The following is an 11,491-nucleotide window of genomic DNA, read 5'->3' on the forward strand; positions in this document are numbered from 1 at the left end:
ACAATTGCAATATTGAACTCTTTTACTCACAAGGATAGTCCTAACTCTGTGTAATGAACTATAAATTATTTTGTTAAAACCAATAGAATTGTAAGAAGGAAGTTAAGTAATTATTTAAAAGCAAGTTAATTTAAAACAAATATATTGGTGATAGTATTGTCGTACGTAGTAAAACATATATTTCCATTTATTCAAAATAATACTTTACAGGCCTATATCAAAGTTGGTAAAGAATTTACTGAAGATGCTATAAAGGGATCTGTTCATTGTACAGACGAATTGAAACTACCCGTGGAAACGTTACAAACATTTCTCACTTCTAAATACGAAGATTCACTGCCTATGAGAAAATATATCTACTGCCTCGGTATCATGTTAGATGTGGGTGATGAAAATGGTAATCTAAAACATAGCCTATCTAAATATGCTGGTAACAATAAAAGAAAAGCTGAAATATTGGAAACAATAGATGAATGTAACAAATTGGAGGCAAGTGACAAATATGAAAAAGCATTTAAAGTAAGCACTTGCTATTTGAATAAGTCTCCTCTATTATTTGAAATAAAAAATGATTAGGGTAATTTTATGTTAACTGCGGGAAACGTCAGTCTGTTGTTGTTTATCAAAAATCATTTCTTATATGTTTATATTTTTTATTTATAGTAAGGTGTTTTTTTAAATGTATTTAAATTTAATAAATAAATAAATTATTATTCATCTTATTCAGACTTTTCCTTTTTTCTTTCTTTTTACAATAAGTATTTTCCTTACCAATGTTAATGAAAAATCTCTTAGTGATTGCTAGAAACAATGATACCACCATTATAATACAACCTTTCCTTCCCAAACACAATGTCCGAAAAAAAAAAACAATATAAAATAAATATATCTAAATAAATTCATAAATAAAAAAAAAATTACATTCACACGATAAATTTAAATTATTTGTTTTTCAAATGTAATAGCTGGTTATGTAAGAGTGTTGTAACATTACATATTTCAAATGCTGTATAAGCACGAGTAGCTCCTTGTTTGTTTTCACAATCGTTAAATACTTTGGCTGCAGTAACTTTGTAGTAGTTCAATAGTAGTTCAATCAGCAGTAAGTTTCAATAATGCAATATCTGTATTCAATTTATCATCGAAAGACAGTTCTTCATAGTCTATTAAATGTATTTTATTAGTGTCAGCTGAAATTTTAGATTTTGTGGCGCTCTCTTTTAAATATTCTACTACGTTCGCCTATTGTCCATACCTTTTCCTATTGTCCATAAGAGAGATAATCAATCAATCAGCTTCACGCTGTATCCCGCACACAGCAGGGTGGGCAAAGGGAAAGTAGTATTAAAAGACTCCGTTCCCTACTTTCCGACGAATTATGGAGACATTCCGTGTTGAGTGGCGGAACTCAACGTCACGCTTTGTCTCGAGACTAGAGCGAAGAAATGAAAATATAAATTTAAATAAATATTTCCTTTCTTCGAGTGGGGGGTCGAACCCATAATCAGAGGATTTTGCAGCACACTACCGTTCTATAAAACATTGGCTTGGTAGAATAAAATCCATTGTCGTATTTCCCCAATAAAAATATAATGACTCGTATATCTAATAACTCGTACATACAATATATATATAAAATAATTTAATAATTGTTAAATACTAATTATATGAATATAATCCTCAATTTTTTACAATAAAACAATATTAGTTTAATTTTATAAACCAAAACTAATGCTAATGAGCAAAAAAATGGTTATATATAAGCATTATAAACCTGGGAGTGCAGTGCGTTCTTTTAGTATTTTCGTAATATTCTAGAAGTAAATACATGAAATAAAGTGTTTCAAAAATGTATTCTATACACTGGATGGTTCTTTTGGTAGTCGGTTTAGTTGAAGGAAGAGGCGTGAGTGTTATTTTATATTTATATTATATAGAATTAAATCTCTTTTTAGGGTTCGGTACATAAAAACAGAATTCTTATAGGTTCACCAACGAAATTCATATATATCACGCTGAACTTAATATCAAATTAATTCAAACTCTAATGTTTATCTTAAAGTTTATGGTCACGTGAAAGGTTAGAGAAACGTTTTCATTAACAGTGAGCGTAAAAAAAATGTAATGACGGTTTAAACATAAATACAATTGCAATATTTAACTTTTTTACTCACAAGAATAGTCCTTACTACTGTATATGCTATAAATTTATTTAGTTAAAATCAATAAATAGCAACTTAAATTAAAAAATATATATTGGTGATGATAGTATTAATATAGTGAAATATCCTTTTGATAGGACTTGTTGAAAATATATTCCTATTTAATCAAAATAATACTTTACAGGCCTATATCAAAGTTGGTAAAGAATTTACTGAAGATGCTATAAAGGGATCTGTTCATTGTACAGACGAATTGGGACTACCTGTGGACACGTTACAAACATTTCTCACTTCTAAATACGAAGATTCACCGCTTATGAGAAAATATATCTACTGCCTCGGTATCATGCTAGATGTAGGCGAAGAAGATGGAAGTCTAAAACATAGCCTGTCTAAATATGCTGGTAACGATAAAAGAAAAGTTGAAGTTTTAAAAACAATAGATGAATGTAATAAATTGGAAGCGAGTGACAAATATGAAAAAGCAATTAAAGTAAGCACTTGCTATTTAAATAAGTCTCCTCTACTATTTGAAATAAAAAAAGACTAGATCAGTCTGTTGGTTATCAAAAATCATTTTATATGCTCATATGTTTTATTTATAGTGAGGTGTTTTTTTTAAATCAACATAAATATAAGATGTATTTAAATTTAATAAATAAATTATTATTTAACTTATTCAAACTTTTCATTTTTCCTTTTTATTACAATAGGTATTTTTTTCACCAAAGATTATCATTGAAAAATCTCTTAGAGGTTGTTTCAATAAAACCACCATTCAATATTTATATTTTTATACACAATGTACAAAATCGAAAACTTAAAATCATCCTTCAATTTTTAGTTACAAGTTTCAATATTCATTGTCTAAAAATAATTGCAAAATGTTGAGATTTTAAACTTCGTTTATATATTAAATAAATTAATATGAAAAGTATAATATAAAATAAATATTATAACAATATAATAAATAAAATAAAATATAAAAATATCCAAATAAATAACATTGTAAAGTTTAATAAATAAAAATGAAAATAAATAACCCCACGATAAAACTACATTAATTATTTTTCAAATAGAATGTGTTGTTTTGTATGAGTGTAGTAACATTTAAAGATTTCAAACGCTGTATCAGCATGGGTAGCTCCCTTCTTGTTTTTACAATCATTAAGCACTTTGGCTGCAGTGACCTTGTCTATGCCAGCTGGCAGTTTCGATAGTGCAACATCTGTGTTCAACTTGGCATCAGAAGACAGAACTCCAGTCTTTTGGAAGAAACACAATATGAATTTCTTAAGCCCTTCATCATCTACTAAATGTCCTTTCTTAGCGTCAGCCAAAACTTCTGGTTTTGCGCCACTCTCTTTCATACATTCTGCTGCGTACTCTTTTACCTTTTCCTTTTGTCCGTGTGAGAGATGAATATTCTGAAACCAACATATATTCTTTAAAGTTATTAATAATTCAAAATACTCGTATCAAGACAGTCTTAAATTATTTATAAAATAATTTTAAAATATTTAAAAAAAAAAAAATTACATTTTAAATATTTATGAGTCTGTTTTGGACCAAAGTGCAACAGCAAAATATTATCTTAATTATTCTCTTATTATTATACTTACAAAGATACTTTAGAATAATTTAAACTAAAGAAATGAAAATGCATACTTCAAAGTACAAGGTAGATAGATATTTGTATTACAATTACATAACTAATTTATAAAACAGATTCACATAAATATTAACATACTTTGAATTATACGAATAATATTATTATAATTTTACTTAACCAGTAAGGTTGTGTCTTTACATAACCAGTATTGACTTTCATTTTTTGAAAAGAATCTGCAGGTGATTTACATTTGAACAACAGGCGTAGCTTATTGCTTGTACAGCATAAATAATAATACATGACCTAGATTCTAGACTTAAATAAAATATCGATTTTAGCATTAATTTGATGAATTTAATACTTACATGAGCTTCAATAAGAGCAAATAATCCTACGCAAATTATTAGCACTTTCATTTTGTAATTATTATTGATTATTGCAAATGTAAAGAGACACAGCTTTTATTAAGCCTTTATAATAAGAATCTAAACATTTATATCTTGCTTATATACAGGTATAAGAAGGGCATAGATCCCTAACGGGTGATGACGAAACATCACTTTCAATATCATCCAGTGTCTAAGACTAGTTGTATGACCTAACCTCAGTGCTAATGGTCAGTCCATATAAGGTTTTTTCTTAGTATCGTGATGTAGCCCGCACATATTAGTTCCGCAGCCTGGGAACCTAGTGTCAAAACACTCCGTTCCGTTCCCCACTTTCCAACGAATTCTAGAGGCATTACGTGTTGAGCGGCGAAACTCAACGCTGCGCTTTGCCTCGACCAGACCAGACCAGACCAGAACGAAGAAATGATTTTTTTATAGAATGCCGTACTTTTAAAAAAGGAACCCTTATAGGATTCATTCATTCCCCATTCTCTCTAGCTACTTCGCTAGATAAAGCGTGAAACTAAAAAAAATACATGCGATATTTATGTCAATTCCTAGGAAAAAGAATATTTTTGCATTATATTTATAGATTTGAGTACTGACGTTCGTATTAAATCCATTTTAATATAAATGACAATTTTTCAAAAATTAATACGTGTTATTACATCTAATAAATATTAATAGCAAGGCAATTGAAATTGACGTTGACCTTATACTCTATCCACTTTAGCCCGAACCATATATGGTATATAGAACTTCTAAGAGCCTTGTAATAAATATATGTATGAAGTTCACTGTCATACTTACGTATATATAGAACTAGCGGCCCGCCGGCGGCTTCGCCTGCGTGAACTACGTTATTATTAATTTTTGTCTCTTATGTCCTATAAGTGACGTCCATGTAAAATTTGAGACTCCTAGCATTTGTAGTAACGAAGTTTCATACAAACTTTCAACCCCAAAAACAACCCCTTAGAAGTCGAATATTGCAAATTCTTAGCGTGCACCTACGTCCTATAAGTAACTCCCATGCAAAATTTAAGATTCCTAGCACATGTAGTTTCTGGTGTTTCGTGATGAGTGAGTGACCTTTCGATTTTATATATATAGATAGATAGATAGAATCACCAATATTCGACTTTTTAGGTAAATATTATATTTTCGTTCCATATTAAAAAAACCGGTTAAGGGCGAGTCGGGCTTGCTCCGAGACTTCCGTTCCAATGTCAGGATTGAAGATTCAGGAAGGGAACCTACCACTTACATAAGTTGGGAAGCTTAAGTTTTGTTGTATAAGTAATTATGTTTTAAAAATATGCACAAAAACATTTAACATTTTCATTAGTATTAATAAAAAAATGATTAATTACGACATATCTAACTTACCGTTCTAGAATCTTGACATGCTAATTACGAGCATACAAAGTGGATTAACATTACCTACTACAAAAAAATATAATTAGTTTCATTAATTCGTACTTTTTTTAGATATATACCTATGTACTTTATGTTCTTTTAAGTTAATAACATAATATATTATATTAGAATAGTTTTTTTAACGAATGAAAATTAAACATGTTCATGTATTATATATAGTATATGAATAAACTGTCAATTTATTTGTCAATTTATTTGCTGCTTCATGTTTGTCATGTCATGGAGAAAAGGTGTCATGATGCTTCGTTGTTTATTATTATCGCTTTACCACTCTAATTAGAGACATTGCTTGTTAGGAAACAAAAACAAACCATCCTATGAATGGAAATCGAAATAACATCTATCGTGCTTATAGTCTAACACTATTCCACTGCGGTACGATGGCTACGAAAAATTAATATTTCTTTCATAACATAATGTTTCAGCTTCACGTTGTAACCCGCATGTAGAAGGGAAGGCAGGGGAAACTTAGTGCTGAGACTCTCCGCTCCCCACTTTCCGTAGAATTTTGGAGGCCTTACGTGTTGAGCAGCGGAACTCATTGCCACAACCAGACTTCCACCAGAGCGTAGATATGAAATTATTAAATAATCAATTTCCTCGAGTGGGAATATATATAAGATGGAATAAATAGATTTTTTTTATTTTATTTTCTCATTTTACGTAATATTTACTTTTATATTGTTCTAAATTTTCACGTGCAATTAACTATAGAATAGTTTCCGATCATAATTTTGTATTAATATAGGTTATTGTACATAATGAAAAATATAAACATTCAGGTAGGAGGTGAAGCCTTACAAGGCGCAGAGGAGACAAACCCCAGCAAGATATCATATCTGTTTTACATAATTTATTGAAAAAAACCAAGTCAAATAAGAGTCGGACTTTCCCACCGAGGTTCCTGTACTAATATCAGAATTGTAGGTAACGAAAAATACAACTTAGTAAAATTTACAAACTTAATGTTGCCGGGTTATACCTAAATTCATTTTGTATAAAATGAACTATAATTATAACATTGTAGTAGTTTTTTTTTCTGTATCATTAATATACATTTCTATTTTTTGCATTTTTTCTCTGTATTTCAATCGAGAAATATCTTACAGGCTTTAATAACGTGGCAAACAAGTAAGTAAACAAATATGAGTTTGCAATGATTTTTCTATGAAATGTCATAAATTTTGCATTATTCGGATTTTATTTGTTTACACTGTAAGTTGTCACTTTTTCTTAATTTTATAGCTTTAGGTCCACGGAAATACAGCAAAAACGATCCATAAATGGATGCTCGCATTTTTTGGTTGTGTTAACTTACAAGCTTTTTTTGTCTATAAATACCCGGTCTTGAAATAATAAGTCTTGATGGACGGACAGACGTACAACAAAGTGTTCATATTTTTTTTTCCTTATAAGGCACCGAATTAAAATAAAACACGTAAAAAAACCTACACGTAAAGTCTTATGATCAAGGAGCAAGACTTTTAAGATAGAATTTAAAATTATTCTTATCTCTAGCTCAAAACTTACTTACGAACTTATATTATACTTATTAATAGATCTATTCGCGCTTTGCACACAATTACTAGTTTTATCTTGGTTGTTTTAAAAATTGTTAATTTATATTAAATATATTTAACGAATTACGTAGATATCTGTTTAGTGTATATACACTTAAACATACAAGTAATTGACCAAAAATTTAATAATTTATCCTATTATAATATCGTATAATTAGTAAAGCATAAAGTCATTGAAATATAAAAAAATCTAGCAAAAATTACTAATATTTTTCCATGACTAAGAAAAAATGTTGTCGTTCATAGAATGCGTATAATGACATTAATTCTTTTGATTCCAGTTATTTAGTAATTATATTATGTACTATTTCAGGATGATTTTATTATTAGTAATCCATCAAGTGTTTTTATCTATAAGATGATACCAGCGGTGCAGAGACACAAGGGTGTGACGCGACGTTTGTGGTTTCGATTCCCACTCAAGGCAATTAATTATTATTTACTAATATTTTAATTTCTTCGCTCTGGCACCAAGACAAAAGCCTGGCGTTGAGGTTCGCCACTCAACACGCAATGTCTTGAAAAATTCTTCAAAAAAGACTAGGTTCCATCTACCTACCCTGCTAAATACATATACCTGCGGATACAGAGTGAAGCTACTGAAGCAAAAAAGATGATACTAAAAAAAGTATTCCCCTTTATTTTTATAAAAAGGTTGCTTTCTACTGAAACCAAGCTCTGTAGATTAAAATCGTAGGGCTTCACGTCGCTGTGGCCATGCTCCCTCTTAGTCGCTCTCGACATTGTCCACCTGTAACTTTATCTAGGTTACGAAAACTGCTTACTTATTTAGTGATTGCCAAACGTTACTTTCTTAGAAACATCGTGTCAGGTAAGAATTAAATATTTATTTAGCCGTGAAAATATTTAAAGTTTCCAAATGCATGTAGTTTTCCTTTAGATCCCCTTGGATCTGATATAGCAAGACATTTTACTTTCAGGCAGTACTTTCTTTTCACTTAAATATGTTTTTAAAATTGTGTATTTGTATAAAACTTTTAACTTTACTTAAAAGATTTCTAAAGCTTAGTGCAAAATATAAGATTTATTTCTAATATCATAATTATCCATGTGTTTTTATAGCATCAGTTAAAAATGGGTGATGAAATAGAATCAACTTCAGGGTGCCAGTTACGAAGGCGACGTTGCCTTGGCAAGCCACAATTTGCATTGAACCTAGACATGGGCTACCACATCAATGAAGGTTATAGCGGACAGGTCACCCCGTCCCCAAGCTACGTGAAGCTGACCCCAAATGCAGTGCCAAGTTCTGCCAGACTTTTGCAAGAGTTCAAAAATAAACAACAGTCCTTTGATATACGGGTTTGAATAATAAGGAATCTCTTAATAAGCTAAAGAAAATGCATTAATTTGTTGATGTCAGTATGGGAAGTTAGGAGGTATCTGGTTATAAGATAATCATGGCATAAATCGAGATTCATAAAAAAAGCTTATATTTAATTAAACATACTGCAAAATAAAGGAAATGTGTGAAAATAAAAACTAATAGAGACCGTTGCACAAGCACGCGACGGCTGTGGGTTCGATTCCTACCCGAGGAAATAATTATTATTGCACAGCGTTGAGTTTCTCCTCACAATGACTCGAACGAACGAACGAACGGAAAATCGAGAACGGAGTGTCTTAACACTAGGTTCCTTCTGCATTCCGTGACAGATGCGGGACACAGCGTAAAGCAAAAAAAAACTACAAAAAAAAACATTATATATTTATATGTGATATTTCCCCCAAATATTACATATACGTGTAATATTTTGGCCGTTTCAATGTATCAATATAAAATCCTGTAGAATACATATTTCTTGTATGAAAATTTTAACATAATTTATAATTAGGTGGAAGATTGCGAAGAAATTGAAATTATAATAGAAAGCGACGAGGAAGGCGAAGTCGAAGAGAACGCAGCAGCTATACCAAATCGACCCGTCACGCCCACACCGATACAAGACTTTGGTACCAGCGTGATTTATATGGAAGGTAATTTATACAATTTCGCAATAGATTTACAAATAAGACATTTAAATGCTAATAATAATTTATGTTTTTGATGTTATTTTTCGCAGATAAAGAAAATACATTTTTCTATATCTGCGAAATGCTTTGGTATTGGTAGTAGATTTCAAAACACTATTTTATACGCGTGGCGGAAAACCCAATCCCACATTTAATGTTGTCAATCCCACTAGTGGGAATTCGTCAAGCATCGCGTGTGCATTCTGACTGCAGTCAGACTTCCCTGCGATATGACATTGAGATATTTTTCATTTTATTATTGTTTATATAAATCATACCTAAGGATGTGGAAAATATTTATTTCTCAACAAAAAATAAGGACAAGAATTATAAACAAAAAACAATGTACCTACGTAATTCTTTTACGTAATATAGCGTCATCTTATTTTATAAATTCATAAGATTAAAGTTGTTTTTTTTTTGTTCAGAAAGATGATTTTGGCTTAAATAAATATGATTTGCTTTAAATAAACATAACAGAAGGCTACGACAGAAGAATATAAAGGCTATATACATATTATATGTATGTTGTAACTTGGAAAATTCGAGATATTATTCTATTATAAACAATATAAAAAACATTATTAAACGACGTAAATGGGTTATAATTTATAATATAAAGTAAATTTGATAATAATATAGGGCGTTGAGGTCGTCGCGTAGTGACGTACAAGGTACAAGCGTGCGGCTGTAAACGCAACGGCTGGTTCGACTCCCATTCGGGGAAATTAAATATTTAATATTTTCATTTCCTTGCTCTGGTAACGACGCAAAGCTCTGCTCTTCCGTGGAAAATGGAGGATGGAAATGTCTTAACACTAGATTCCCTCCCAGATTACATCTGCATACCCTGCTAGTTGTGAGTGTCTCTCAAACTGTGAAGCTTAAAATTATTATATTTAGCTCTATTTATTAAATAACTTAACACGTTACAAAATTAAACCACGTAGAAAGTTTCATATATATTTAGTTGTACAATTTGAAAAATAAGAAAAAATACACAAATAGATTGAATTATGTAAGTTATAGGTATTCAATAGTGGCGCGCGGCGTTTAGCTCCACTCCGCAACAAGCACATTGCTTGTTGGAGGGAACTCATGATTGACATTTGTTTGTTCTGGCTACCGTACATGCGAGGAAAATTGTAAGGCAAGACAAAATTACAACAAAAATTTATATATTTTTTTGTCTTGGCTTTTATGTTATTATAGACGATAAATCCACTAACGGTTGCTTGAGTTTTGTCAGTTTTTTGGCTTCATATTATTGTTATAGAGCAAAAAAGATTTAAGTCGTCCAAGTGGCAAATCCACGTGACATTACGTAAACAGCACTTCAAAGCGAGTAATTCCGTGCACATTTCCACTAGGCAACATAATTCATGATGTTCTAGCGATCGGATCATGGTTGCGCCCCCGAAATCACGAAAAAAATCGTGTTTTTATATGTATGCACTAGAGACTAAAACGCGGCTTCGCTCGCCTAAACTTATTTTTATATATATTATAGATAACGTGTTTTTGTCAATAAAAAATATCCTATGTTATTTTATATACGTCTAAGAATATGTGTACAAAGTTTCATGATAATCGGTAGAATAGTTTTGGCGGGAAAGCGTAACAAACAAATTACGAAAAGACCATTTGCGCTCTCCAAAAAGCGCTGCTTTTTTGACTTTACGCTTTTTCAGCATTTAGCAAGGTAGGCTAAAGGAACCTAGTGTTAAGACGCTCCATTCTTCACTTTCCGCCAAATTTTCGAAACACTGCATGTTGAGTGACGGAGCTCAACGTCACGTTGTCTCAGTACTGAAAAAAGTCAAAATATTAAATAATTAATCTCTCAGAGACTAGCTCAGTCTCGACGGTATACCATATATTCTCAATATAATTTATGACATAAAATATACCAAAAAAAAATTTAATCAAAATTATATTTGTAATGACAGGTCCACGCAATGCCTACAGAATTCGGCAGAAAGTGGGGAACGGAGTGTCTTAACTCTAGGTTCCCTCTGTCTACCCCGCTGGGATAAGCGTGAAGCTGATTTTTTTTTTATTTTAGGTCCACAGGCAACAGATTTCTTGAAGGTAAACGCGTTGGAGCAAGATTGTTACACAGACGTGTCGGACGCCGGCTCCGAAGACGAGGACGAACAGTAACAACTTTAAACTCAATTAAATGAATATAAATCATCACATTATATTTAAATTATAAATTATAATTAACGTATAAAGTATACATGCAATGAATAAATTTATTTATGTATCATC

The 11,491-nt window shown here is 31.0% G+C and overlaps 3 protein-coding genes across 3 annotated transcripts; 2 read left to right on the forward strand and 1 right to left on the reverse strand.

The window, feature by feature from the left end:
* The first annotated feature begins 1,747 nt into the window (after positions 1-1,747).
* On the forward strand, positions 1,748-2,797 carry LOC146535822 (uncharacterized). Its single transcript, XM_085191800.1, has 2 exons — positions 1,748-1,906; positions 2,347-2,797. Exons 1-2 carry the CDS (start codon positions 1,850-1,852, stop codon positions 2,710-2,712), a joined length of 423 nt encoding a protein of 140 aa, XP_085047926.1. The 5' UTR covers positions 1,748-1,849; the 3' UTR covers positions 2,713-2,797.
* Positions 2,798-3,040: 243 nt separating this feature from the next.
* Positions 3,041-4,251, reverse strand: LOC146535823 (B2 protein-like). The gene is made up of 2 exons (XM_085191178.1): positions 4,140-4,251; positions 3,041-3,589 (listed from the first exon to the last, which is right to left on the reverse strand). The coding sequence occupies exons 1-2, from the start codon at positions 4,188-4,190 to the stop codon at positions 3,227-3,229; spliced, it is 414 nt and encodes a 137-aa protein (XP_085047304.1). The 5' UTR covers positions 4,191-4,251; the 3' UTR covers positions 3,041-3,226.
* A 3,630-nt stretch (positions 4,252-7,881) lies between these two features.
* On the forward strand, positions 7,882-11,489 carry LOC146535824 (uncharacterized). Its single transcript, XM_085190727.1, has 4 exons — positions 7,882-8,015; positions 8,267-8,506; positions 9,040-9,181; positions 11,283-11,489. Exons 2-4 carry the CDS (start codon positions 8,279-8,281, stop codon positions 11,378-11,380), a joined length of 468 nt encoding a protein of 155 aa, XP_085046853.1. The 5' UTR covers positions 7,882-8,015; positions 8,267-8,278; the 3' UTR covers positions 11,381-11,489.
* Positions 11,490-11,491: the final 2 nt, after the last annotated feature.

Source organism: Heliconius melpomene, chromosome 10 (genome assembly GCF_056956725.1).
Source record: "Heliconius melpomene rosina isolate 202511_hmr_F chromosome 10, ASM5695672v1, whole genome shotgun sequence".
NCBI classification, from domain to species: Eukaryota; Metazoa; Arthropoda; class Insecta; order Lepidoptera; family Nymphalidae; genus Heliconius; species Heliconius melpomene.

Excerpts from the sequence above, each read along its gene's own strand:
- LOC146535824 (XM_085190727.1), top strand. The coding sequence starts at position 8,279 with ATGGGTGATGAAATAGAATCAACTTCAGGGTGCCAGTTACGAAGGCGA. Across the intron at positions 8,507-9,039 it reads AACAGTCCTTTGATATACGG|GTGGAAGATTGCGAAGAAAT; the intron begins GTTTGAATAATA and ends ATTTATAATTAG. Across the intron at positions 9,182-11,282 it reads CAGCGTGATTTATATGGAAG|GTCCACAGGCAACAGATTTC; the intron begins GTAATTTATACA and ends TTTTTATTTTAG.
- LOC146535823 (XM_085191178.1), bottom strand. The coding sequence starts at position 4,190 with ATGAAAGTGCTAATAATTTGCGTAGGATTATTTGCTCTTATTGAAGCT. Across the intron at positions 3,590-4,139 it reads TTGCTCTTATTGAAGCTCAT|AATATTCATCTCTCACACGG; the intron begins GTAAGTATTAAA and ends TGTTGGTTTCAG.
- LOC146535822 (XM_085191800.1), top strand. The coding sequence starts at position 1,850 with ATGTATTCTATACACTGGATGGTTCTTTTGGTAGTCGGTTTAGTTGAA. Across the intron at positions 1,907-2,346 it reads GTTTAGTTGAAGGAAGAGGC|GCCTATATCAAAGTTGGTAA; the intron begins GTGAGTGTTATT and ends AATACTTTACAG.